At 36.2% G+C, this 26,492-nt stretch overlaps 1 protein-coding gene across 1 annotated transcript in view; it reads left to right on the top strand.

Annotated features, from left to right (window-relative positions):
* The window catches only part of MALRD1 (MAM and LDL receptor class A domain containing 1), a 265,114-nt gene that overhangs the window by 28,230 nt on the left and 210,392 nt on the right, over positions 1 to 26,492 (top strand). Inside the window, exons 11-15 of the mRNA XM_040550276.1 lie at positions 2,016 to 2,223; positions 10,348 to 10,494; positions 13,442 to 13,551; positions 18,402 to 18,569; positions 19,865 to 19,994. Of these exons, the coding sequence (XP_040406210.1) occupies positions 2,016 to 2,223; positions 10,348 to 10,494; positions 13,442 to 13,551; positions 18,402 to 18,569; positions 19,865 to 19,994 (763 nt within the window). The remainder of the gene's footprint in view (positions 1 to 2,015; positions 2,224 to 10,347; positions 10,495 to 13,441; positions 13,552 to 18,401; positions 18,570 to 19,864; positions 19,995 to 26,492) is intronic.

Genomic DNA, 26,492 nt, shown 5'->3' with positions numbered 1-26,492 from the left:
AGTGTTTGATTTTTGAAAATGCTTTACTTTATTGTTTATAAGTCTTCTAGGAAATGTAGGAATTTAAGAAATTTATGTATAATGTGAAGGGCTTGCTCTTCTTCATAGCATCACTTGAGTAAAGCTCTGGTCACAGATTAATAAAAGCAGTCTCCCTGTTCACATCCCAAAGCTCCTGGTCTTAATAACATGCAAGAAAATGCATACACATCTCACCATTCTTTAGGAGGTCATTTGAGTCCATTTTATTACTATCTCATTAAAATAAAAATGCTATTAAGTGAGATGATGTGAATGATTTTTTTGTGATTTCAGTGGAATGACATAAATCAGTAACTGTGGGAGAGGATCTTCCCCTTGCCTTTTTTTTTTTTTTTTTTTTTTTTAATGTACAGAGAAGAATTGAAGAATTACGGGTTTATATTTTAAGTAATTTTATTGTTTAGATATTCATAATTCTGTAAATAAGCTTTATATTTTACTGTTTCAACATCAGCTGGACAGGTGATCTGTGTGAAGGACAAAGACCAATCCCTTTTCCTATAAGGAAAAAATAAAGAACCAGATGTGTATAAGATTATCTGTAGTATCCAAAAGTAAATAAACAAAAGACTGGAGAGGTTTTATGCTCTCAGCAGCCCAAACTATGCTTTCTTATATAAAAACAGCATGATCACTTGTGCTTAGGGAAGGACAGATAATGTAATTATGTGACTGTGTGACATTTTCAGCACAGCATTCTGCCATTTGAACTAGTAGAGAACTGATAGTGTTTTGGGAATTTTGAAGATATTGTCTCTTAACAGAAGACAGTGATATATATAATTTTTATTTTTTAGAAAATTTTCTAGGGCTTATATAGTATGTTAGAGCCTTCTGCTTATGCCCCAGAATGTTTATTCTAGTTTCCTCATGTTTTGTCCGGTAATCTTCCCCAGCTTTCCTTCCACTGTATTTTCTGTCCCCTGCACATGATTGCTTTCCGAGGCTCCTACTCTGGCCATGTCCACACCTGTCAAAACCCACAACTCCATTTTTGATTTGTGCCTCCAGCTCCTGCTCGTGTCTCTTGGTGCTTTGCACCAATGCCATTTTCATCTTCTTAGTGAATTCAAGCCCACTTCCTTTTGTTTGCTGCTTTAGCTCAGGTAAAAGAAACTTGATGAGCACAGGATACTCTCCTTGCTTTGAGACTCAGAAAAGCTGGAATAAACAATGGCCAGGAGCAAGAGATGTTCTCCTAAAACTCCATTGCTCTAAATCAGCTTGTGTAAAAGTGCAAGGGAAGTCTGTAGGAGGGAGAAATGCTCCCTGCATCTCTGTCTATGCCAACAGTAGTATTCAGAGAGCAAGCAGGGCACAGGCTCAAGGAATGTCATGTGATAGCCAAAATAATTAAAACATTAGCATGCACACACCAAGGTTTTGACTCAAGCAAATTAGCTGTCTCACAGACAAAGCCTGGAAGAATTCAAGGGTTGCCAGCAGCCAGGATCCAATCTCACTACATATCTGGGTGCAGTTTTCTTGTCTTGAGAGAGATCAGCTTTGACCTATGCTATAGCAGCTAGTGTCTGATAATGATCTCTAACTTCTTCACCTGTGAGTGCAACCTGAATTTTCTGTCTTGGGCACCAGCAAAATTAGGTTCTGAAGAGACTTCAGAACAGAAGTCATGTTCGTTAGGATGTTACAGGTGAGGTCACTCTTCTGAAGTACGGTGGCATTGCTGTTTTTTAGCCAAATAGTCATGATATTTGGAGCTTTTCTTTAAACATTTTTTTTCTTAACTTCATTCTTGGAATTTGTCAAACCATTTTAGCTGAAAATTTTCAGAGAAACCAACTTGAAGTAGTCATTGCAAAATTTCAGCTTCTGATTTGATATTTGCCATGTTTTTTTTAATGGAAGGCACCTAGTGCTTTTTACAAATAGGACATTACTCTTTTATGGTAGAAACAAAACAGCTTTTCCCTGTCTGTTAATTCAAGTATTTTAACTGTAACCATCCACAGCTTACTTTAAAAGGAACAATACAGAGCAGGGGGGGGTTCGTCTGTCTGAATAACATCCAGTTCTTGGATACCACACCATCAGAGCCACCAGATTTCTTCTCCTTAGAAGAATTCACCTGCACTAATGGGCAGTCCATTGAGCCTGGATCACCCTGTGACTCTCACCCAGACTGCTCTGATGGCAGCAACGAGGATCCAGCAGCCTGCTGTAAGTGAATTTTAAAAGGACACAGTGCTGAAGAGTATAGTGAAACCTAAATAGATCTATCCAAGAAATGCCTAGAAAGCTAACTGCTATTATTATTTTTTTTCCCAGAATATTTAACGATATACAAATTCATGACAATGTTCAATTTGTCATCATGTATATTTTTTGTTTTTCTGTCTGGTCTTAGCAATATATTTTGGATTCAGATAGCAAGCTTTTTAAGTGTCTGCAGAAACACAAAATTTTGCACATTTTTATCTAAATGTGTTCCTTTCTTACAATGTTTATAATCTATTCTTCCTTAATTTGAGAGGAACTGAAATCCACCTTGGAATTTGTTTGAACACTTCTCTAATTTATACTGCCAATTAGTTTTTGGGAGAAAATGTATCAGGTGACATTAGCTGATCAGGAGGTTTATCTTAGTCATATTTTGAATTGAAGGTAACTTAGCTCAGAAGCTATAGCTTTTACTGTACAGTCAAGAGAAAAAAAAATTACTGGGAATTGTCTATAATAATTATGAAACATTTTAGACCTCAATGAAAAAGTAGTTTTAGAGATCCTGCAGCTCTTAAAATAAATATTATACAGCATACGTCTGTTTGTATGTTTGCCTGTGGCAGCAATACTTAAATATGTTTTGTAGAAAACTGTGTACATATTTCAGGTATTGGTAATGATACATGTTGCTGTGAGGTGCAGATTTAAATGTATGTCTCTCAAAGTAGCAGGATGGCAAAAATTGATAATGCTTTATTTTCAAAGTCTTTGAGAAGGCTTTATGAACAATTTTTGACTGAATTCTCTTTGCCTCATGTTTTAAATTTCTTAATCCTTTCAATCCCTTAAAAAGCCATGCATGAGCCGTCTCTGAAACAAGTGATATATGTGAACGTTGAAACAACATTTTCAATAGGAAGGTTTATAGTGTTCTATCTCCAGGTTCACCTGGAGATTTTAGATATGTTTTTCCTTTTTACAAGACTTGATCCTATGCTGTTAATTCTGTGCACTTGCTGGTAGGAATAATTTTCTCATGCTGTTTAGAAAGAAAAACAGAATGAAAGTGAAGAGTACTTTATAAATCAGATTTAATTGTTTCAGTCATTTAAGGTTCCTGCTTCAGTAACATTATCAGAGAATTGTGGTGAATATTGACTGGAAATCTAGAAGAATAATTTGAAGGCCGAATAGGGGATGAAAAATAATTCTTCTAGTACAAGAATAGCTGTTAATACTACTACGTAAAGTGAAAATAAAGATAAGTCAAAACATTGTAGGCAGTTATATTTTGCACACAGTCTATTTGATTTTATCCCTTGTTGTCTCAGACGCCAGACTTTGGCATTATATAAGACAAGTAAATAACCTAGATATAATCCGTATTTTAGTGTACGACACAGAACACTGTGGGACTCAATCTTGGTAATGCTGCTTCCATCATGCTTATGTGGATGGGTCAGAAAAATTAAAGAGTGGGCAGAAAAAGAAAAGCCAGAACAGCCTGGGAGTCTCAATGCTGTCCTTGTAACGCTTTTGGAATTAGGGTGTTGTCCCATGAACTGACAGAGGCCCAGGAACTGCATAACCCTCTTCGACAGCAGTATCTAGTGCTCCGCTCTCTGCTGTTGCCTCTGCAGTTGACTTGGGTTTAACACATAGCTCAGATTCTCAGTTAACTTCTAGTATATTTTAATTTAAAGAAAATAACCCACTCAGTTTAACCTGAGATGCAGAGATTATATGCCTCACTTTTTGTTGAAACATTCACTGGTTAAAGATTCATCATCTTGTTCTATCAGTGCACAAAAGTATGCTCATCCTCTCTCTCTCAAAAAAAAAAAAAAAAAAAAAAAGAAAACATGATTTTCTAAAATATAAGTAAATCACAGCAGATGCATGATTCTCTGACTACTGGCTGAGAATAAAGAAAGGAAACAATATATAAAATATCCAGATAACCTTTTTAAGGTTGGTCTATTTTCATGGCTTATATTGTCTTGGATACATCATATAACACTTTTCAGGAAAGAAGACCCCAAAGGTGGAATTTGGCTCTTCAGCAGTTTGGTTGGCTTAGAAAATTCATCTTTCTGACACTTTCTGCACTCTTGAACAAAAGAGACCTAAAGCAAAAGCTGTCCTTTATTTCTGTCCTTTGTTCTTTTCCTCCCATTATGTACATTTTCCACATAATCTTGAAATTGTCCTCTGTGATATTTTGAGTGTGCTACATCTACCCACTTCACATTACAGTAAAAATTACTATCTGGTACAATAGGGCATGTTTTAGCCTCTATTCTTTTAGGTATTTTAGCATCTACCCTTGAACACATCCCCAGTAGTTTCCTTTGATGAAGTACTCTCATGATGCAGAGCTGACAGATCTCCATACTGAATGAAAACAAAGGCAGACAGCTGTTACTTAGCAGTGTGAAGATTTTTCTCTTTGAGGATTTACTTTTGCTTCATTACAATGGGGAAGGAAAATAATGTTTATCTTTGCTCATGTTAACATGACATGAATAGTCATAAAAACACAATTTATTATAAGAGCAAATATATATTTATTTTACAATACTTAAACTTTCTGTGTAAGCTCTACCTATTTATATAAATAAGATAAGATGTAGAATGAAGGAAACTAGAATAATTTTAAAGCAATTCCTGTACAGCAATTTATAATTACAAATTATTGAAAACTTCTAGAGCAGATGAACATACATGCAAATCCCATTATTACTATTCAAGTGTGAAATGCAGCATTTTTATTATTCTGGAACATTTGTTTTAGTACATATTTATCTGTTTCCTCTGACATTAATTTTCTGGAATTGCCAGTATCTGTCCATCAATCTTGTATGTACGTGTGGAGAAAAAGAAGATACATCATTATTTCACAGACAACCTTCATTGTTTATGAACTCTGTTTAGCACTGGTTTTGTGTTTCACCATCACAGTTTTGACTACTTTGGTTTCTTTTCCATTATTTTTTTGTTCACATCTTTGGCATAGCATGGTGATAGCTATGGGGTTTTATTTTTAGAAGAAAAGCTTGGCAAGATGTCAGTGTGTTCTAGGATTCCTAAAACATATACAGTTTAAAAGATCTTGAGGTATGTTTGGTTCATTCAACCAAATAATTAATTGGCTCCAAAGATGAGAGATTCACAACCTCATAATAAAGACAACTGTACTGGTACAGGGCTGTAGCCACTTAATGAGACGGTTTTATTTTGATAAAATGAAACAACATCTAAGCAAGACAATTTCAGCATGGAAGTTTTCTTGAAGGACCTGTTTACTCATGCAAGCCTACCCTCTTCAGACCGTGTTGACATGAGTTTCTCTTAACACTAACAGTATTAACTTATTATTTATTATTATTATCATTTAGAACATGTGGAAAAAATGGTTTGTGTTAATTGAAAAACTTTTCCAATGTATTTTATGAATTTAGTAAGCTCCACTTATTTCTTGAAATTCAAGTAGATGTGTTTGGGGAACATTTTTCTCCAGTTTACTTCTCAGAGTGATTGCTTTTGCAGAACTGCTGTAATAATTTAATCCTTGACTAGTAGAGACATACTGATACATCCACAAGACAAAATAGATTACTTTTTCAAATTTGGCTTTTTATTAAAATAAGTGCAAGTTGTTGTTTCCTTTCTAAATTTCCTTCTCATTTGCTGAAATATAAATAGATGAATGTCCAAAAATGAGGCTTCGCTGGGTTTGCTATCAGAACATAGAAAATCTTCCTGCAGTTTGAATCTAGTGAAATCTTCCCAGTGAAACAAATAACATAAGCTCTGATGGTAAGAGGTGTAGTAGGAGAGAATATATATACCAGAAATATGCTTTACCATCTGTTTAACTTACATAACTGCAGTACAACTCCTCAAGAAATATTGGTTGTGTTGTCACTTATTTTCAAACTATGGATGGTGAAACATTCCCTATAATCACTCGATATTTTAAACAGAAACATATTAAAAGGCTGAGAATAGTAAAAGTTATGCACTGTTTTGACAAGAAAGGAGTTTATTAATGTTGGAGCAATGAAAAAACACACCAAGAAACTCTCGTGTAGATTTGTGTGTCAACATAAATGCAAAGTTTTATTTATTTAATTATTTTTGTGCTTGATTAAACATTTACAAGCACTCAAGTTTTTGAGAATTAAGTAGGGATAAAATTAAAGTCACGCTGTTAACTCAGGCAATTAAGCTTCACTTGCATTTATAGCCTAGCTGTTCTGTAACATGTTAATATTTTTAAAACTCTTGTTAATTAACATGAAGTATCACTTCCAGAAACTACATATGGTAGAACACTTGGACTTAGTAAGTGTGTCTTGTCCAAAGTCTTTGATCACAGGATGATTTGATGATTTTATATAGAATGTCATTTTAAAAACACACATGTAATGGGAGAAAAAAAAAAAAAAAGAGTAGCATCCATTTTCACATATAGTGAATATATAACATATACTGAACTGGAGCTGGACATTTTTCTTTGCCCCACAGAAAACAAACAAACAAACAAACGAAAAAAACCCACCACCATTAATGTTCTTAATAACTTAATAGTGTTGTTCAGACTTAGTCTGAAAAAACGATTGGGCTAAATATTTTGATTTGGAGTTGTCTTTTTCTGAGTATGTGTCATTTGGGTTGAATACAGCAGCAGTGGAAAAAGATGATGCATCCTGGTTTTGGCTAGGATAGAGTTAATTTTCCTCCTAGTAGCTGGTAGGGTGCTGTGTTTTGGATGTAGTATGAGAATAATGTTGAAAACACGCTGATGTTTTAATTGTTGCAGAGCAACAGTGAGCTGCCTGGGGGTGCATCAGGAGATGGGAGGGGACAGACCCAGGACAGCTGACCCAAACTGGCCAAAGGGGTATTCCGTGCCATCTGACATCATGCTGAGCAATTAACATGGGGTGGCTGGCCAGGGTGGGGGTACTGGCTGCTCGGGGATAGGTTGGGCAGTGGTCAGCAAGTTGTGAGCAATTGCATTGTGCATCACTTGTTTTGTACACATTATTATTAGTAGTACTATTATCATTATTATTACTATTTTCCTTTCTTTTCTGTCCTAATAAGCTGTCTTTATCTCAATCCACAAGCTTTCACTTTTTTTTTTTTTTCTTCCCATTTTTCTTCCCCATTCTGAGGGGGTTGGGGTGTGGGTGAATGGCTGTGTGGTGCTTAGCTGCCCGCCAGGTTAAACCACAACACCATGTTTACACATTTCTTTCTAAACACAACATGTTAGAAGAAATTATACTAGTGCTTAATAATTTCAGAAATGACAATTTCACAAAATTTCCCCTCTTTCCTGTTGACCATCAAGGGCAGTGATGGGCTCTGTTTGACAGCCTTTTTGCTTTGCCAACTCTGCCAGTATATTATTTCTTAATGTAGTTTCATTAGTCACCTTTTCACTATGAACCAATGGAAACCCCTGAGCCTGACACTGAGACACATTAAATGACAACAGATCTGCTGTCATGAGCATGTGGAAGACCCTGTTCTTCATATTGCTGTAATAACATTTTTTTTAAAGAAAAGTAATAATAATAATAAAAAAAAAAAAAAGTTAAATGCTCTATCAGTCTGTAAAATATTAACCATTAATGCCATCTTGATTTCTCTTTCATATGTAAACCATGATTTTATCTCTGTCCTGGTGCCTCTAACCTTCTAGAAGCAAGTTTTCAGTTGTTTAGTATATGAGTAGGTTGCTTGTGTCTACATGGTAATTTATTGGTATCTTTTTTGATATTACTGTGCAGTCACTTCAGTCAGCTTCTTGTGTCAAAAAACTTATACAAGGTTTAGAAAGTCCAGAGAAAGGAGAGATTTAATCAAAGCATTTTTGCTTTTTATATCACACGGGTTATATTAAGACTGCTTAGCTAAGCAAAGAACAATGCCTAGGCATGCTAATTACCATACAGAAAAACAGCTTAGTCTGGGATATCATTTTGCATATTCTACCTTAATGTATTAACAATCAAAGTCTAATTAACAAGGAACCTTGTCAAAAGCATAAGCCTTCTTTAATTAATTAAGTTAAACAAATTCCATATTTAACTAATATACTACACCAAACAGAAAAACATACTCCATTGAATTTTAATAAACATTATGAATCCAATTAAGAGATACTGGTATTTGGGCAGTGAGGAACCTCATGAAGTTCAACAAGGTCAAGTGCGGGGTACTGCACCTAGGGAGAAATAACCCCAAGCACCACTACAGGCTGGGGGCTGACCTGCTGGAGAGCAGCTCTGCAGAGAGGGACCTGGGGGTCCTGGTGGACAGCAGGCTGACCATGAGCTGGCAACCGGCCCTTGTGGCCAAGAAGGGCAACAGTATCCTGCGGTACATTTGGAAGAATGTTGTCAGCAGGTAAAGGGAGGTGATCCTCCCCCTCCACTCAGCCCTGGCAAGGCCACACCTGGAGTGTTGTGTCCAGTTCTGGGCTCCCCAGTACAAGAGGGACATGGCCCTCCTCTGGACTCGCTCCAGTAGTTCTATGAAGATGATTAGGGGACTGAAGCATCTCTCATACAAAGACAGGCTGAGAACTGGGCCTGTTTAGCTTGGAGAAGAGAAGACTGAGAGCGGATCTTATGAATGTATACAAATATCTGAGGGGAGGGTGTCAAGAGGATGATGCCAGACTCTCTTCAGTGGTGCCAAGCAACAGGAAAAGAGGCAACGGGCACAAACTGAAGCACAGGAAGTTCCATCTGAATATGAGAAAACATTTCTTTACTGTAAGCATGACAGAGCACTGGAACAGGTTGATCAGAGAGGTTGTGAAGTCTCCTTCCTTGGAGATATTCAAAACCCGCCTGGATGAGATCCTGTGCAATGTGCGTTAGGTGACCCTGCTTGGCAGGGGGTTGGACCAGATGATTTCCAGAGGTCCCCTCCAACCTCAACCATTTTGTGATTCTGTGATTTATTTTTACATTAAGAACAGACTGCTCAAATAACCTTCTTATGCCAGGAACAACTTTATACTGAAATTTAATGTGATGATGCTTCAGCAAAGCAATATTTCATTTTGGTTTTGTACAGTCTCAAAATTAGAGTAATATTATGTCTGAGGCTTATAAGATAGAACAGAATAATTCAGTTGGAATGAATCTTCTAAGATCATCGAGTCCAACTTCCTGATGTCTTCAGGGCTAACCAAAATTTAAAGCATATTAATGAGGGCATTGTCCAAATGTCTTTTGAACACTGACAGGCACAGGGCATCAGCCACCTCTTTACAAAGCCTGTTTCAGTGTTTGACCACTCTCACAGTTAACAATTTTTTCCTAATGTCCACTCTGAACCTCCCCTGGAGCAGCTCTGTGGTGTTCCCATGCATCCCATGATGGAAAGAATGTGCCATGAAGGCTGGAAAGTGCCAAGTACAATTCCAAAGTAATTTTTACAATTGTGCTAAGCAGCCCAAAGAATTGTGTCCAACAGTTCTGGACTAGGAAAGAAGACTCTCATATTATACTATTCTTTTAGCAAAATAATTAATTTATTTCAAGAAATGCAAGAGTATAAGTTGGTCTAATCCATATCAACTGAGAAACTGTTATTTTACATTGCAATACATAATTTCCGGAAGATCTAAATAATTCAAAAATTTAAATCTCATTTCCAAAAATAAAATAAGTAGCAGCTTAATTTATCTTTACTTTCAGCATATTTAAACCACTAAATATGTTTGATTTTTTTCCTATACACTCATAATTAAATTTCCAGGAAAATTTATCTTTTAAAAAAATGCAATTGCCCATTCATAATCTGATGGCAGCCTATGTACAGGTCTCATCCTTAGTAGGATATATTTTTCTTTTCTTTTCGAGGTGCTTTCTTTCACAGTTCTGTATTTGATTAAGAATGGAAGGACCTTCCTGATTTGTTATCTGTATTTTATAACTTCTCCAGCTGAATAATACACATTTCAGTGAAACATACCAGAGATTCTTTGATTAAAACTCCTTTTACATCCAAATACAAATCACTGATAGATCTGGCATTAAACTGCTGCATCAAATTCAACTTAATGATCTCTTGTTGTTCTCTGTACAACAGCTAATTACACTATATGTAATTTTGAGACTGACTTCTGTGGATGGAAGCCATTGAACACAGGTGATGCTGACTGGCACATAATGAAAGAAGAAGCTCCACTGGACAGCAGACTCCGTGACGGAGATCATACAACTAATGCTAGACATGGTGAGAGATTACATATATATACACTCACACATATATAAATATTAATTATCCTTAATGATGTTAGATTGATGAAACTGAGTTTGAAATGTATGCTGCTATATACCACGTATATAACATAGGTAACATTACAGAAAGTTTGTTTTTCAGGGATACTTTTTCTTAGATGTGATATGGTTACTATGCCTTTGTGCCTTTGTAACTTTTTTTTTTTTTTTTTTTTTGAGATGTTGCCCTTTGAACTGATATAGCTAACTTTGTTCACACGTATGGTAAGCACCTTTGTATCCAGCATTCACACAGGGACTGTTTTTTAAAATCTTATTTGGACAAAATATCACTGCAGCTTTTTGTAGAGCACAGGTAATTTCATTGGTTTTCTCTAGGATAAATAGAGTGAGTGTAATATCCTTTGACCAGTGTTTCTTCCTTCATCCCATAGTTGCTATAAAATGCACTCAGCTGGAAAAAGTTGATTCCAACAGAGGGCTTGTTTAAAGCCTTTTTCCAAAATGAAAATGTTATTAGTATACTGTTTAAAATTAAACTGCCCACTATGCTTGTCATTGTCAAATAATACTGCTAAATATTCTGTGACTTTAATTTTACTAAAATGTATTTGTTATCCTGCTTCCAGTAGAGATTAGATTACTTTAAAATTTGGATTACAGTCCAATATCACTTTATTTCTTTTTAAAGGATACATTGTCTTACAGCCAGATCTCCACACTTCTCTCATATGTTCACATTAAAGGAAAGCAAAACGCTAAGAATTCCACCTTAAACATGTGAAAGCAGAGGAATCCCAGGATTATTTTATTTTATTTTATTTTATTTTTGAGCAAGCCTTAGTGGGGTGTAATTTTATGTGTGCATGCTGTACAATACCTCTAACTGCATGATCACATACCCTTTTTCCATTGGTCCCCAAGTGGTGAAGTGCATCAAATGGCTGCTATTCACTTTTGGAGTAGCTATTTAATATTTCATTTCATTGTCACTCATGAGGACCACTGAATCTGCATTACTGTGTTCTCTGCAAGTATTAGTTTCTTATGGCTTTCCAATGCTCACAGCTCCAGAAAGGAGCACTGATATGACTGTGTCTTTCCCAGAAGGGTTATTTGAAGTGTTGGTGAGATGTGGTCATAACGAAGGTGGCCTGAAGAAATATCTGCTCGGCAGTTTAAGCATCATGTTAAACTAGCCATATGGGATATGGGCTGTTGCACTTAAGCTGCCTGATACCTGTATCACTGCATAGTGGGTTTGTGTCTTTATACGGAGCTGCAGGCTGCAGATTGAAGTCTCTGCCTTGGGTAGATCTCAAGGTTACCTCACAGCATCTCTCAAACCAGTAATGGTGCATTACCCTTGTAAGTCAGTGCAAAGGTCTTTCTTGGGGTGGTTTTGTACCCATCTATCACTGTGCTTGCTTCTGACACATCCCAGCTGTGCAATTAGGCTTTCAGAATTTGAGCAAGTTTTTGTCAATGTTAAATCAGAGTACTTCAGGTTTAAATAGTTGCTTGTGATGTCACTGAGTGTTCATCTCTCTTCTCTCCTGGGGAGGGCAGCAGCAAATTTTGGTTAATGAAGATCTTAATGAGGCTACTGTAGAGCCTCAGCTGCAAATTAAAAGAGGATCCTTTGATGTACCCTTGCATTGCAATGAGGGGAGCTTCCCTCTTGCCACAGCGTGCAGCATGCCTGTTTGTACACAGGGCGGTAACGGTCACCTCTTTGTACTGGCCTTGTTACAGCTATGCGATTATTCACGTGGGTCTGGACCTAACCCTCTGCTTTGTTATGTATCCATGGGAAATAAATGGCTAAGGAGTATGACTGGCAGCACAATAGCTGATTTTCGAAGATGTAAGGCAATATGTGTGTAATATCAATGCGCAAACAAGACTGAGCCCTTAGTGTCGTTTTGCATAGACTTTCATGAAAAAGTCTCAGTATTCAGTGAAGGCAGCACTGACGGCATTCAAAATATGCTGCTTTAGGGCCCCTTGAAGATGTTTATCCTTTCCTACCTTTGTCTGAAGCACATCTGCTGTAGTTCAAATCCAAAGGCAGTTAGTTTGCCAGAGTTCAGATTAGATCTTTAATTAAGCTTTCATCCCCACTAGCACAGACAACAATGTCAAGTCTGTGGACCCCATGAGAAAATATAGCTTATTCCATTGGCTCCCATGGTCTGCAACATTGTTAGCATGCTTAAAACTGTCTGGGCTGTGCTGAGAGTAAATACTGTACCCTAAAGGAAATTAATTTTTATTTCAAATTCTGTTTGTAACATTATTTAAGCCAATTAAAATGTGTCCTTTAGGGATCCCAGCTGAGGTCTATGCTGTTTGATCTCTGGTGCGCTCTGCTCTTGCAGAGCTCTCTCCAGACCATGCTGAGATTGGAGGGGCTCAGTGTGAACAAGGCGATGGGATGTAGTTGTAGCATTTTGAGGACAAGGGTCTGATGGTTTTACCTGAAGAGGGCAGATAAAGGTGCATCTGGCGGGTCTGCCCAATAAAACCCTTGTGGAAGCAGCATGTCAACCCCCCTTTGCAGGGCTCTGTGTATATTTCCTAAAGTTAAAGTGCTTGCAGGCACCATGATGAGATGGCTTTAGCAATGGCTGCCCAAATAACAGTTTTTTCTTTACTTTCTTTCCTCATCTCTAGACTTTGTTAATTTTACTGCTGAGGAAAGAGGCAGGAGCATTCAGCAATTCTATTTTGTCTTTGCCTATATAGATATTGGTTGTCATAGCCTGGTACAGCTCCCACCTCCTTCTCCACAGGGGCTGAACTGAAGGGAATGCTGTTCCGTTTGTTTACATTTATGAATAATCTTCATGTGCCTCACAGAACACAGTTACCTCTCAGAGGTAATTATTTGCCATTGGAGCATGACATATTTCTCATATTTCTTTGAATTTTGTTTACAGGAACATTCATTTACTTCAATGGATCATGTCAGATGTACACAAAGATGGCCATGTCTCATCTGGGGAGCCCCTTCCTTGTCAAGCTGTCCCCTGGGCTTTCCTGCTGTCAGGTAACAGTTTGATATGAACTGTCCCCACCTTTGTAAGCTATCAGTCACATGTTATGGTATTTTTCTTGCTGTTAGTATTGCTGCAGAAAAACTAGCTCAATTTGAATAACAGCAGAAGAAGCAAAACACTAATTCCTTGGGAGGAGGGAGTTTCAGGAGGCTTTTTTACTGCTTTACTGACTTACATTTATATCTGATTATTATTCTTTCTAAAACATTCACAAGGTGACTCAGATTTAAGGCTATACTTCGGAGTTTTCCACGCTGTGAAAAAAAAAATAGCTGGACAACATTATTAGGGTCATATCATCTCACAGTCAAATCAGCCTGCCTTATGAGGAAAAGCTGGCAAAGAATCATCATGCTCTTGTCTGTAAGCAGAAAATACTCCTACTTCCAACTTTCCATTCCTGGAGATCTGTGGTTGGTATACAGATTAAATAAGTTGGAGTGATTGGAGAGAGTTGGCTACCGTGCTCCAGATATACTAAATTTTAATAATAGTTAGAGGGGGATGTTTGTTAAGCTGATCTGTGCAGTCATTAAAAGCCTACCTTGAAGTGATTTTTTTGGTCAAGTATCTTGTACCTCTGTAGAGGAATGCAAAAACAAGGGGTCAGGAGTGCTCAAAAAGAAAAAAAAAATCTGGAAGGAAAAATTAAAATACAATTTTATGATTAAAATGTTGGAATGTTTGACAAAATTATTTCAAAACTGAAATTGAAGCAATATATACAATTAAATAAATACATATATAACGGCTTTTAACTGCATTTTGTTTATTCTTTTTGCTCACTGAATAAAGTGAATAGATTCTGTACATCTTTATGTAAGCATTTTCTTTTTTCCTGAGTCTTTTTTAGTTTTCCATTACTTAACTTTTCAAACCTTCTGACATATTGGGGAGATGTTAAGATATGTGATTCCAGAGTTATGTTTTCTGCTACTTTATGATGCCTCCTGATTTAAAAAGTCACATAAGAGGAAAGGAAAAGAGTGAAAGCACATCAAAATCATTTTCCTGTGTTAGTGGTTAAAAAGAGGCTTCAGAGAAACGGAATAAAATTGAGACTGGTTGCTTTTTCAAACCCAATTTAGAATAAAAACTGTAATTTCATTTAGGAATTTTTTTTTTTCCTCAGAAATAAAAGTCACTAAACAATATATGGAGGAACAGCACATAGAAAGTCCAACAAATAATCTTAAGAACACCTTGCTATCATTGAACACAGTCTCTCACTTCTTAATCTTCACATGTCATCATACTCTTCTAAAGAATCAGAAATAAAATAGATGCAGAATGAAATCAAGCAGAATGGTGCTGCAGGGAACACAGAAGGCCTCACAGCATCCCATTGGAACCCTGCATGTTGCATGAGACCTGGGAAACCAACAATCTTTATACACACAGTGCATTCATTCAGGCAGCTTCACATCTCTTTTGTAGACTTTGATACTGGGTAGATAAGCACCTTTCAAGTTCAAATGAACTTATCTTAGAATCCCTTAAGGTTAGCTGGGCGCAACTGGTGTGTGAATCAATGAATCATTCCAGTTAAGACATCTTGCAGAGTTGGCTCTGCATTCCAAATAAACATAAGTGCAGTAGGGATGTACATACCCTTCACTAGTACAAAGTCAGAAAATTAGCTATTTTCAATTTTGAATATGCACATACTGTATGTATTTAAAGTTTTGAGATTCACCAAAAACTAGTGCAAGTTCTTATCCAGCTATACAGGTCTGAAAAAAAGAGTGTTTCTGAAGACTGGAATCTTGGCTTTCTGCCACATTTCCCCTGTGGACTTCTATATCTCGGAAAGAGCAGGGAATAGTGGTTGCTCATTAGGAAGTGTATTGGTGTGTTATGCTCTCTGCGTATAAATGTGAGATGTTGTCCTATGTTGGATGTCCCACTGAGAGGATAAAGGGATCTGCATAGAGATCTATGTTTATTAAAAGCTTTACAAGTTCTTTGGTTCCAGGGGTTAAAAAAGAAAAAAAAAAAAAAAAAAAAAAAAAAAAGGAAAATCAGAGTTGAGGGATAGTAGTTTTACATTGTACCTTACTAGTTAATTGAAGCTTAGAATTAAATTCTTTGTGCAGCTTCTTGTAGCTGAGTTTTTCAGTAGTTGTCAGGTAAGAAACATCTTCATTTAACTCAAGGTTTAAGAGCTGTAGAAACAAATTTCTAGTCCCAGCTCTGTTTATGTTCCTAATGGACAGAAAAGTCATCCTGAAGTAGAACATGTAGTCACAGTGAGCAAAGGTAGTTTTATTCTTATGTAAGGAAAACCCAGAAAAAATATAATAATTTGAAAAGCTATTTGACTCTTTAGCTGTTCAAACAGCTCATTTTGAAAAGTGTTTGAATACCTGCTGCATTCCCTTAAGATGTCTGTTGGGGGAAAAAAGCTACACGAAAGTATTTAAAATTATTTTAAAATCTTGAGATTACACAATATATAATTTCCATGAGTGGGGAAAAAAGGAGTACTGTGGGAAACTGACAGACCAAGTCCATGGACCATGAAGCCTGGAGATGATTAAAAAATAGTGTAGTGTGTTGTGACAAAAAATATTTCCATCAGTAACTGCTGATCTACCTTGTCCTGTGTAACAGAAGTCAAAAGAAACTCTCCTTTCATACATAAAAATTGTATCTTTCATGCACTTGCCTTTTTAAGGGATTAAACTTGGTGAGTGAAGTGAAAGGTAGTGCATGCACACGCATGATGACTTTCAGATTATTAGCTGATGATTTGTAGGTAAGGAGTTCTCAAATTGACCGGTCCTGCTCTTCGACTTGGTAGGCACAATAACAGCCTACAGCTCTAACATAAGTGTTAATGTGATAATTAGGAAAAACTCCTTTCGAAGACTGGTTATCCTAAAACTACTACTTCCCTTAGCATAAATGAATAAATAAATAAATAGAATTGACCATGATATATCTATGAATTAATGTTTATTTCCATGCTTTACATAGATTTAGTGTTCTGAAAATAAGTTATTCTGAGCATTGCTGCTGCTCAGACATCCTTCAGAAAAAGCAGTGGCCTCTAGGGGAAGAGATATTTGAAGGGACTTGGCTGGGGAGATGTCTTGGGGACAAGCAGGGAAGATATGCTTGTAAGAAGACTTTGACGGGGACATGGCTGGAGATGCACCCATGTTTAGCTTAGAAACGAGAAGAGTGAGGGGAGACCTCATCAATGTGTATAAATATCTGAGAGGAGGGCGTTGAGAAAATTTAGCTGGACTCTTTTCAGATGTGTGCAGTGACAGGACGAGAGGCAATGGGCACAAACTGAAGCACAGGAGGTTCCAGCTGAATGTGAGAAAACATTTCTTTACTGTGAGGATGACAGAGCACTGGAGCAGGCTGCCCAGAGAGGTTGTGAAGTCTTCTTCTCTGGAGATACTCAAAACCTGCCTGGATGCCGTCCTGCACAACATGCTCTAGGTGACGCTGCTCATCAGGGGCGTTAGACTAGATGATCTCCATAGGTCCCTTCCAAACTCAGCCATTCTGTGATTCTGTGATCCTGTAAACAAGGTGATCCATGCTTTCAGAGGACGTTTGTTTTCTTTTTTTTTTTCCTAATCAGTGATTAGAAATTGTATTTCTTCACAATAAATTAAGTAAAAATTACATGCGCACACACACACTGCACTGTTTTGCATGTTAATAGTCCCAACAGGTTCTCGAAAAGTATTATGTGTCAGCTGTCTCACCTAAATAAAAGACCTCTACTGTTTCCTGTGTCTAACTGAACTCTGGGTAACACATTGATCTGTGATTGTCCTGAGGCAAAAGACAGGCTTCATTTAGCTGTTAGCCTAAAATGGTCGGCATTTTTTAAGTTTGCTTAAAAGTTGATGCAATGTGAGGGGGGAATAATAAAAAGCAAATTTAAGGAAATTTTCTCTATATAATGTGACAATCCAAGATGCATGGTGTAAGATCATGTGAAGACGGGCAGAAAACTGCACAGCAGCTTGGTTTACCTTCACTAAGATTCAAGATTTATCAGAGATTTTGCAGGGAAGTAGAAAGTCTGCAGTTGCTGAAAATTTAGTCCTTCAGTATGTGAAGAAGGAGGAAGGACTTACCTTTGAAAATCTTATTCTTTTTCCCTACAGTTCTCAGCTGAATTTTTGTCTGTGTAGTATTTTAAAATGTGTATATATATATATATACACATATATATACATATATATCAGGTTTATTCAGTATTGCAGAACAGGCATAGTGTGCTAGGATTCTCTTTATTTTCTGTTTGGTAAGCAGTTTTTTGTAGCCTCACTGCTACAGATATTTTTTCCTCCCATGTAGTGGTCAATCCACTTGTTTCAGGCGATCAGAATGTTACTGATTAGTTATGTTACTGATAGAGTATTGTCTGTGTGTAATTTGCATTGACTGTGGAAGAATAGGATCATAAGGCTCCCTACTTATAAGTAACTCAACTGTAAGACTTCAGAGATTAACATACTCATGAAGCTACCCTATATTCAGCATTCGCAGAGCAAAATAATCTTTGAGAAGTTTCCAAGTCTTACTGAACTGAAAAGAACTTAAGGGAGGTCATATCAATTAGTCTGTACCCCTTGACAGATACAATAAGTTTTAAAGTAAGTTTTGCTTTTTATTGTAGCTCTACCTTTGGACATAATATTGCTCCTTGACACACCATAGTTTCATAAATCTCTTTCTTTTATGTCAAGGCATTGTATAGACCTGTCAATCCTTTTGTGTTACAGCGTATGTATCTGAGTTGGTATTGAACTTATTGCAGACTGATGATATAGTTTTTAAAGTGTTTGATTTAAAACTATTTCAACAGGTAAGATTTTGGTATCGGCTGTCTCATGGTTCCCAGCTTTCTGTCTTTAAGAGAACTGCCCTGGATGGAAATTTGGAAAAACTGTGTGACATTTCAGGATTGCCTGAGATGCAGTGGACAAAGGTGACTATGCCAATAGAAAGTGCAGCTGGGGACTTACCTTTTCAGGTAATTAGAAATTACATTTTCTTTGTCTTCATTACATTTACATTGCTTTTTTTTTACTTAACTTGGTATTTAGAATTAAATTAGTTTCACAATAAAATATGAAAAGAGAACTTCTATTCTTTAGTGCTCATCAAAAAAAGAATTCCGTTCATCTTTTTAAGTAGATATAGCTACTAAAGAACAACACCATTGTTCCTGTGCTTTAGATTTCAGTAAAGATATATATATATATATATTTTATTTTAACAAAACCAAGAAACACTAGTACAGCATTTTAAATAAAAGGAACTTCAAAAAAAGTGAGGGCCTATTTATGTTGGCTAAAGGCAAGAGAAGTGCAGATCCTTGGGCTTCAATTTAGAGCATTAATTTCAGAAATAATGAGCATTTTTTTAGTTTAATTTTATTTTTATATAATCTCAGGCTGCTAGACTTTTCTGAAGCTCAGAATGGAACTGGTAGAGGAATCATCAAAATTCCTGGTTTGGTTTCTTCCTTTTGTCTGTCATCTATAAAACAATCTAAAAGAATGAACACTTGTTTCTCATCATTGATAAGTTTTAACTGAACTTCCATTTGTGATCTGAAAATTTCTTTGTATTTGCAAATGTATACTTATAATCCTTATATTAATGGTACTGTATGTAAAAAATAAAAATCAAACCAACCAACCAAAAAAACCCTACAACCTCTCTCTCCGTCTCTCTAAAATAATATACCGTACCTTTATCTGCATTTATAAGCAGAAAACTAGAAATGGGGAGAATGAAGAATGAATTTACTAGCTGGAAGAAAATCTGAAATATGATTTGTTGTTCTAGTTGTTGTTAAGATATATACAAATAGATTTCTTGCACAGAAACATCTCATTCACTTCAGCAGACATAGTATAGAACTCAATTAAATATAGTTGTAAACCACCATGTCTGATTACCCTGAACAGCTCATTTTAAAAGGTGTATAACTTTTAACAGTTCCAGCAGGAAGATGGTTCATTCAAGCAGTGATGGCTATTATCACCTGAGATTGAAGCAAGGTTTCCTGGGTTACATAACTTTCAATAAGTAAATGTAGTTATGGGCTCGACAGTTGTCAGAAATAAATTTCTGACTTTGATCAAATTTCAATCATAGTTTTTGCTGGCTGATAATCAAAGGTGGTTGTAGGTGGTATTGCTTCTTGTGTGGAGAGAGAGTTAAATTATAAAGAAATATATGTGTCTTTTTATCATGTCACCATTAATAAGCTTGCTTATTTTTTTTTTTTCTGTTCTTTTTTTTTTTTCTTTTTTAAAGATTATTTTCAGAGCTACCATTGTAACAATGAATGCTACTGTTGCTATTGATGACATCGGTATAACAGAAGAATGTAGAGTTGTAAATAAATCACTACCAGCTGCATCAGCTTTCAGGCAACAAAGTGACGGTAAGTTCTGTGGTTTTCAATACATTTTCCACTATGTCTGCTATGTGTAATTGGATTCAATGGACAGTATCAAGACACCTGTAAGAAAGAAGGGAATAATCTGAGGAAAATGTCCATCTGTGCTAATGAACTGTCTATAATGAAAATTTTCATCCTACATTACATACTAGGTGCTTTAGGTAGTTTGCAGTAGTTCTATGAAGTAAGTTATGGTGGGAGTTTCCAGATATCACTTACAAGAACCTGTGCATATACACACTTGGATGCAGGGACAGAAGCAAATCATCTTACATCTTCCACTGAAGAGCAAATTCCATTGTATTATCTTTAGGGCAAGAGGGTTTTTCCATCATCACTGTCAAATACCTTCCCTTCCCTTCCCTTCCCTTCCCTTCCCTTCCCTTCCCTTCCCTTCCCTTCCCTTCCCTTCCCTTCTTCCCCATTCATTGAAATTTGGGTTGTTTTCTAATGTGTAGTTTGCAAGCCAGTAGTGGTGCAACACAAAAATTTTGGCTTATTGGAATTTTCATTGTGTACTGAACTCAGAGAGACCACAGCTATAGCAGAAAGATTTTGTGAAAAACTTGTTCGCAGCCATGGGGACCACAGCAGGTTGCTTGATTCTCTGTGAGACAGAGGTTGTACACAGAACCCTGCGTCTGAACTTGAGCCAGGCCATTCAAATCTTTTTTTTTTTTTTGATAATTTTTCCCTCATCTGCTTGAATATTGTGGTGAATGATATATAGCTTAAAAGCACAAGGTATCAGACGTGTTTCTTATCGGTTGTGATATATCCAGATTTTTCTTCCTTTTTTTTTTTTTTATTATTTTTTAATTTTTATTTTTCCTTCCTTACTTCCTTAGGGGGAACAGAAATGGCAGAAACTAATTCTTCATCTCTTTACTGTCCACCGGGACTTTTTTCATGTGGGGATGGACAATGTATTTCACCTGACAAACTCTGTGATTTTACACCTGACTGTTCAAATAGCCATGATGAAGCCAAGTGTTGTAAGTGAAAATTTTAACAATCTAGGTTGTTAGTTTCCCGTGAATATGTTTGTATGTTCTACTTGTCAGGGTTCCGTAACTTCATAAATGCTACAATTTAACTAAAAATTCTTGAGAAATAGTTACTTCATTTTGATTCTATTGTGATTTTTTTTTCCTTTTCTTTTCTCTAACAACAACGTCCCTCTTAGTACTAAAACTAGAATAATGGTCTTAGGTTAATTGAGTAAGGGTTGCTTAATATACAGTGTTTTATTTTGTAACTCTTAAGATGTTAAGTACCAGGTACAGAGTCATACCAAATTAAGTCCTAAACTTAAGATATTGGAAGCTGATTCAGGAAACCATTGTGAAGCAAAACAGATCTGGTGTGTGTACTCTTGCACACATGCTCTCACATATACAAAACTAAGCTAATAAAATGAAATGAAAGGAAAGTACGTTACATATATAAATTTGGAAATTCTGTGGCAGCACAGTGTTAGGTGCCTCTTAATGGTTAGACGCTCCTTCAGTTAAAGATGACAGTGAGATAGAAAGAATTGAAAATGTACTGTACAGACTTTTGTTCAAACTGTGAGTTTTATATACTTAATTTGGATGTGCCAATACCTCAGCTGGACAGGTAAATAAAGCATCCATGCACAGATCAAAGATATTTAGGCTGTGTCAATATTTTCCATCTTCGCTATGTCCCCAGGTTTTCTCTGCTTGGAAACTAACACATGGAATGTCTTGGTGCATCTCAGAATCCCTCTGCAGTACACAGTCAAAAGAGACCTTGGGAAAGTTTCAAGGCCTCAAACATATAGCTTCAGAAATATTTTTTAATTCATTCAATTACTTGTTCTGCATAAGAAATGATGGTTATATTTTTTATCTTTGAAAATGAGTCCCTTTCTATCATGTTTACCTATCAACAACTCAGAATTCTGATAATAGCATTCATAAGATCAGTTAAAAAACAACAACAAAACAAAGAAACAAAACCCAACAACACTAACAACAAACACTTAAAGGAAAACCTTTGGACCTTCCTGTATATGTTATTGAATTACAAACAAAATTATACAATATTTCTGTGGTTCTGCTGTCAACACATTTGTTACGACACATAAATATGCAGTTTAGTACTTTATTGCTTGAGAATGAAAGTAATATTTCTCAGTGTTTTTACTGTTTGTTACTGATAGACACCCAAATCACCACCAGTACCAAAACACTTCTCATTGCTGAATAGGATTGAAGGACCTCCCAGCATGAAAACAGCATAGTGTTTCCTCTTGGTTGTCTCAAGGCTATTTCACTTGCAACCTTGATCTTGCAAGGGCCTTGGATTAGAAGTTAATTATTTTAAAATACCTAGTCATTATGTTTAATCCTTCCACAATAATAGGAGACTAGTTTCAGATTTGTCATTAGCTATTGATGAATAGTGGCAAATTTACATCTGCACATGTGTTTTAACCCCCCCCTTTAAACACCTTCATACCACAGGTTTTCAGTATCACAGGGGCAGTGTTTATGTTGGTCAGGATAATGTATTTGTGGGGACTAGTCCAGGTGAGAAATCTGCCATTGGTCTCAAATGAGTTAATTACTTGTGGCATATGGCTAGCCCACCTGAGGACAGGTGTCCTTGTTTACTGTTTTCTACAGTGGTGGTGGGGAAGCTTCTGCTTCCCTTGAATTACTTACTTATTTGCCATCAGGCAGCCACCTGCTCTAGAACTTAATTTTGCTTTTTTGTGAAGAAGAAAAAATGTTTCCTGGAACATTTCAGGCTTCTATTTCATAACAGAGGTGCTCATCAGTTATTTGACTTCTTATTCTCTGACACCTTATTTGCATACGCTTTCTTTGTATATTTCAACTTGCAACAATTTTGTTATTCATCCTTACTAAAAATCTCAGGCATTTCATGAGAATCTATTTTTCTCAAAATCATCGTGAGACTAACCTATTGCTAATTAACATATGGTAATTTCCTCATTGAATAGTTTATTTTAACTTTAATTAACACCAAACTTTTTTTTTTTTTTTTGTAACTCTCTACTTTGATTTAGTCCCTGGGAAGCTTCAATCTTGGCAGTGTTCTTTGTCAACACATTTTAATGGGAATAATTTTATGCTATGTGTAAGAAAAGTGCCTACTTAATAGGTACAAATGCACTTGGTAGGTTCTTCTAGTCCAAAGTTTACGGTACGGTGAAAGTATTTTGTTATCGTGTGTCTTGTGGTCTAAAAATTAGTTTACCCCATCTGGTTCTGCTGCAATAATTTGATTTTTAAAATTATTATTTTTATTATAACAACGTTTAGACTTTTCTTCCAGGTTCCTAGTTGCATTGTACAAAATTACGTGTCCCAGACTAAAAAATGTCCTTCAGATTTATTCTACATAGTAGAGAAAAGTAAAAACAATGTAAAATATAACCTATGAAATGTTTTCTTTTTTTTGAGTGGGGCTACTGCTGACTATTAGTTCACAGCTTTACTTCTACAGCTGAAGAATTTACTATGGCTATAAAGTGTTATACATGACTACCATGCGTTAAGACAGAAGAGAAAAGCAACTGCCTTTTTCAAGCTGCAGATTTATAACAGTGACCTAACATACCTATCACACTGTGTGTTCGTGCTCTGGAAGGTGAATGTATAGTATAATTTCTAAGGTCTACACCCTATGCCTTTGGTGGAGTTTAAATACTTACTTGTCTGATCTAAAAATTCTGTTGATGGTGTAGGAAATAAGATCAAATTGGAAAGTCATCTGATAGACAACTATATTGCTTGAGCTCGCTGATGTGGGAGAGAAGTAACCAGGGGTTTGGAGGAAACCAGGAAAAGAAGGAGAGGGGGGTATATTAAGACTAGAAGGTCAAAAAGCCAGTGATGGGGTACCAGGAGAGTGAAGAAAAAAAAAGTTTTGGGAGAGAGAGTAAAATATGGAGAAAATGGGAACAAGGAACATAGATGTAGAGCAGGGATGCTTTGGAAGGGAAGAGCATAAAGCTTTGCTGTAAGTGGCAAATAACAGACCTCAGGAGATGTCTAGGAGCAAGGAGCTGTGTGAGGAAATGGATGGACAAAGAGATGAGGACTGCACGAAACAGGGCAGTGAGGACTTCTGGCTTCCCAGTGAGAGTAGGACTGAGATATGGGGTCAGAGAAGAGCAGCTGTGGAACAGGTGAAAATGGGAAGTACGTTGTGGAAAGGAAGAGCATTGAAGAATTAGCAAGAGCATTTTTCTGCCTGAGACTACAGACACTTTCAGAATTGCTATAGAACCCAGAAATCATGAACCTAACTTTTGTACTTCTACTAGCAAATATATATTCTTGCCCCAAAACATTACATAGGTATCTCATTGTTTTATAGCTATTCTGATCTGGTTTCCTTCATGCATTGTGACAACAAATACTGCATTAGCTCAAATGTCAGAGAACTACAGTGTAAATAAGATGGACTGAATAATGGCCATAAGATCTTATTTTTGTTTAATTTAATAATAACAATAACAAAAAATCCTTTCCCTTTCAGTTACATAGAAGGAACACTCTAATCAAGGTAGAAAGCACTTGATTGTTAGAAAATACCTATGTTTCTCTTATTTTATTTTGCCTGGACCTGAGTATCCAGCATCCTAAATTACCAGGTTATTTCATAGTTTAAGAAATTTCATTTTCTTCAGACTACACTAACATTTTAGAATAGAGAAGAGATTTGGACCTAATTTGCTAAATTTCCAATGAAAACATCAGTTGATTATTTTGGAGGCTCTTATTGTTTTGGGACTATTTCCCATATCAGTACACTAATCACTCACATTCAGAACCTGAGAGGCATTTGCAAAAGGCAATATCTTATGAACTGAGGAATTTCCAGAAAATGTCAGATCTAACAAATCAGTGTGTTTGGACACTGTTTCACTTAAAAATGCTGTTAGGAAACTCCTAGATGATTGCATATCTGCCTCACTGTACAGAAAGGACCTGCCATCAAAATAAGAGTTGCATAGTGAGTATGATTAATTTTCGTATTGTTAATTAGAAAATGAAGTTGTAGCAAATGCATGTGACTGCATTTTTTTTTTTTGGGGGGGGGGGGAGCAATATTTAGATTAGGGTTAATTAGTGTTGCATGTGCACGCCCAGAATATTATATTCCCCCTATAAAAATCTGAATCTTTTTAAGTCCTACAGCTAAGCTATACAGTGTTAGGGAATGTACTGTGGTCAACTTGTTAAAAATATAGGCACAAGGTGAAATCACTAGTGCTATTTATAGCATTGTTTTTTTTTGTTTTTTGTTTTTTTGTTTTCCCTCAGTACATTTCGTCCATCTTATAAGCCATGCCCTTCCCCATTACATAGGAGATATATACCTGATTGTTATCTGCAAGTCATGGTTGTCTATTACTAAAAAAGCCCATGTGACTGAAATCACAAGTAGGTCTGCTGCAATAGTAGGCTGTTGAAATAGATGTCCCCACAGAAATTAAGAGTGGAAGAAAATGTTCTGGAGTGTTTTGTTTCCTGTAGGCATCCATAGAGGAGAGTACCATATCCATCTGTACCAAGTGATTGTTGGATTTAAAGTATTTTAAATATATGAGAATATCATCATGGAAATTGGGTTTACATTCAATTTTGAGCCTTTATATGGAAGTAGTTTTAAATTATTTCAGAGCTGTAGGCAATAATTGTGGATGGAAAGTGAGGGAAGGGGGAACTCTTGGGATTTTGTAAAGATCAAATTTGTCAACCTTCAAACAGACTTGAATTTTGTCTTTGTTTGTTTGCTTGTTGTTGTTTGTTTGTTTCAGTTATTCTCATTTATTACTATTGAACTTTTGCATTGTTTAGTGAACACTATTCATTTTTTTACTGTAGAAATTATGCTGTTACACCCACAAAGTATTGTCATGCATTACCTGAGTGTATATATCATGGCATTAGCAAAAAGTATCAGTGTGAGAAACCATAAACATGGGAAAGCAGATATAAAACTATTCAGTGAGATTATATAAGAAAGGGTATTAAAATAACTTGTTAGGATGTGTATGGCCATTGATAAGCTGGTTTTTTTGTTCCTAGATATGAAGATGTCAATAAATTGTTGTCTTCATGACATCTAGCTATGTCTTTAAATTTAATCTTAAATTTGATGATAAAAAAAAAAAAAAAGGTTGAATGTCTATTGACATAGGAGAGTCTTTTTAAACAACTTCTAAGTAAAGAAGAAAGTTGAAAGCCAGTAATGATGATGATGTCTTCTCACCTGGATTTTTTCATGTCAGGCTTTTCTTAGAATGGTGCAGTATGAATAAATATGCATGCGTTGCCAAACAGTGAAAGATTTTTTGGGGGATGTAGAGATTTATGAAACTGCAGTCTTGCAGAAATGCTATCATCTTAAGCATTCATTTTTAAGTACTGTTTTCAACTGGAGCATTTCTTAAGTTCTTGTTAAGCATTGATT

Source organism: Cygnus olor, chromosome 2 (genome assembly GCF_009769625.2).
Source record: "Cygnus olor isolate bCygOlo1 chromosome 2, bCygOlo1.pri.v2, whole genome shotgun sequence".
Classification (NCBI taxonomy): domain Eukaryota; kingdom Metazoa; phylum Chordata; class Aves; order Anseriformes; family Anatidae; genus Cygnus; species Cygnus olor.
This window is presented reverse-complemented; position numbering and strand designations above follow the sequence as displayed.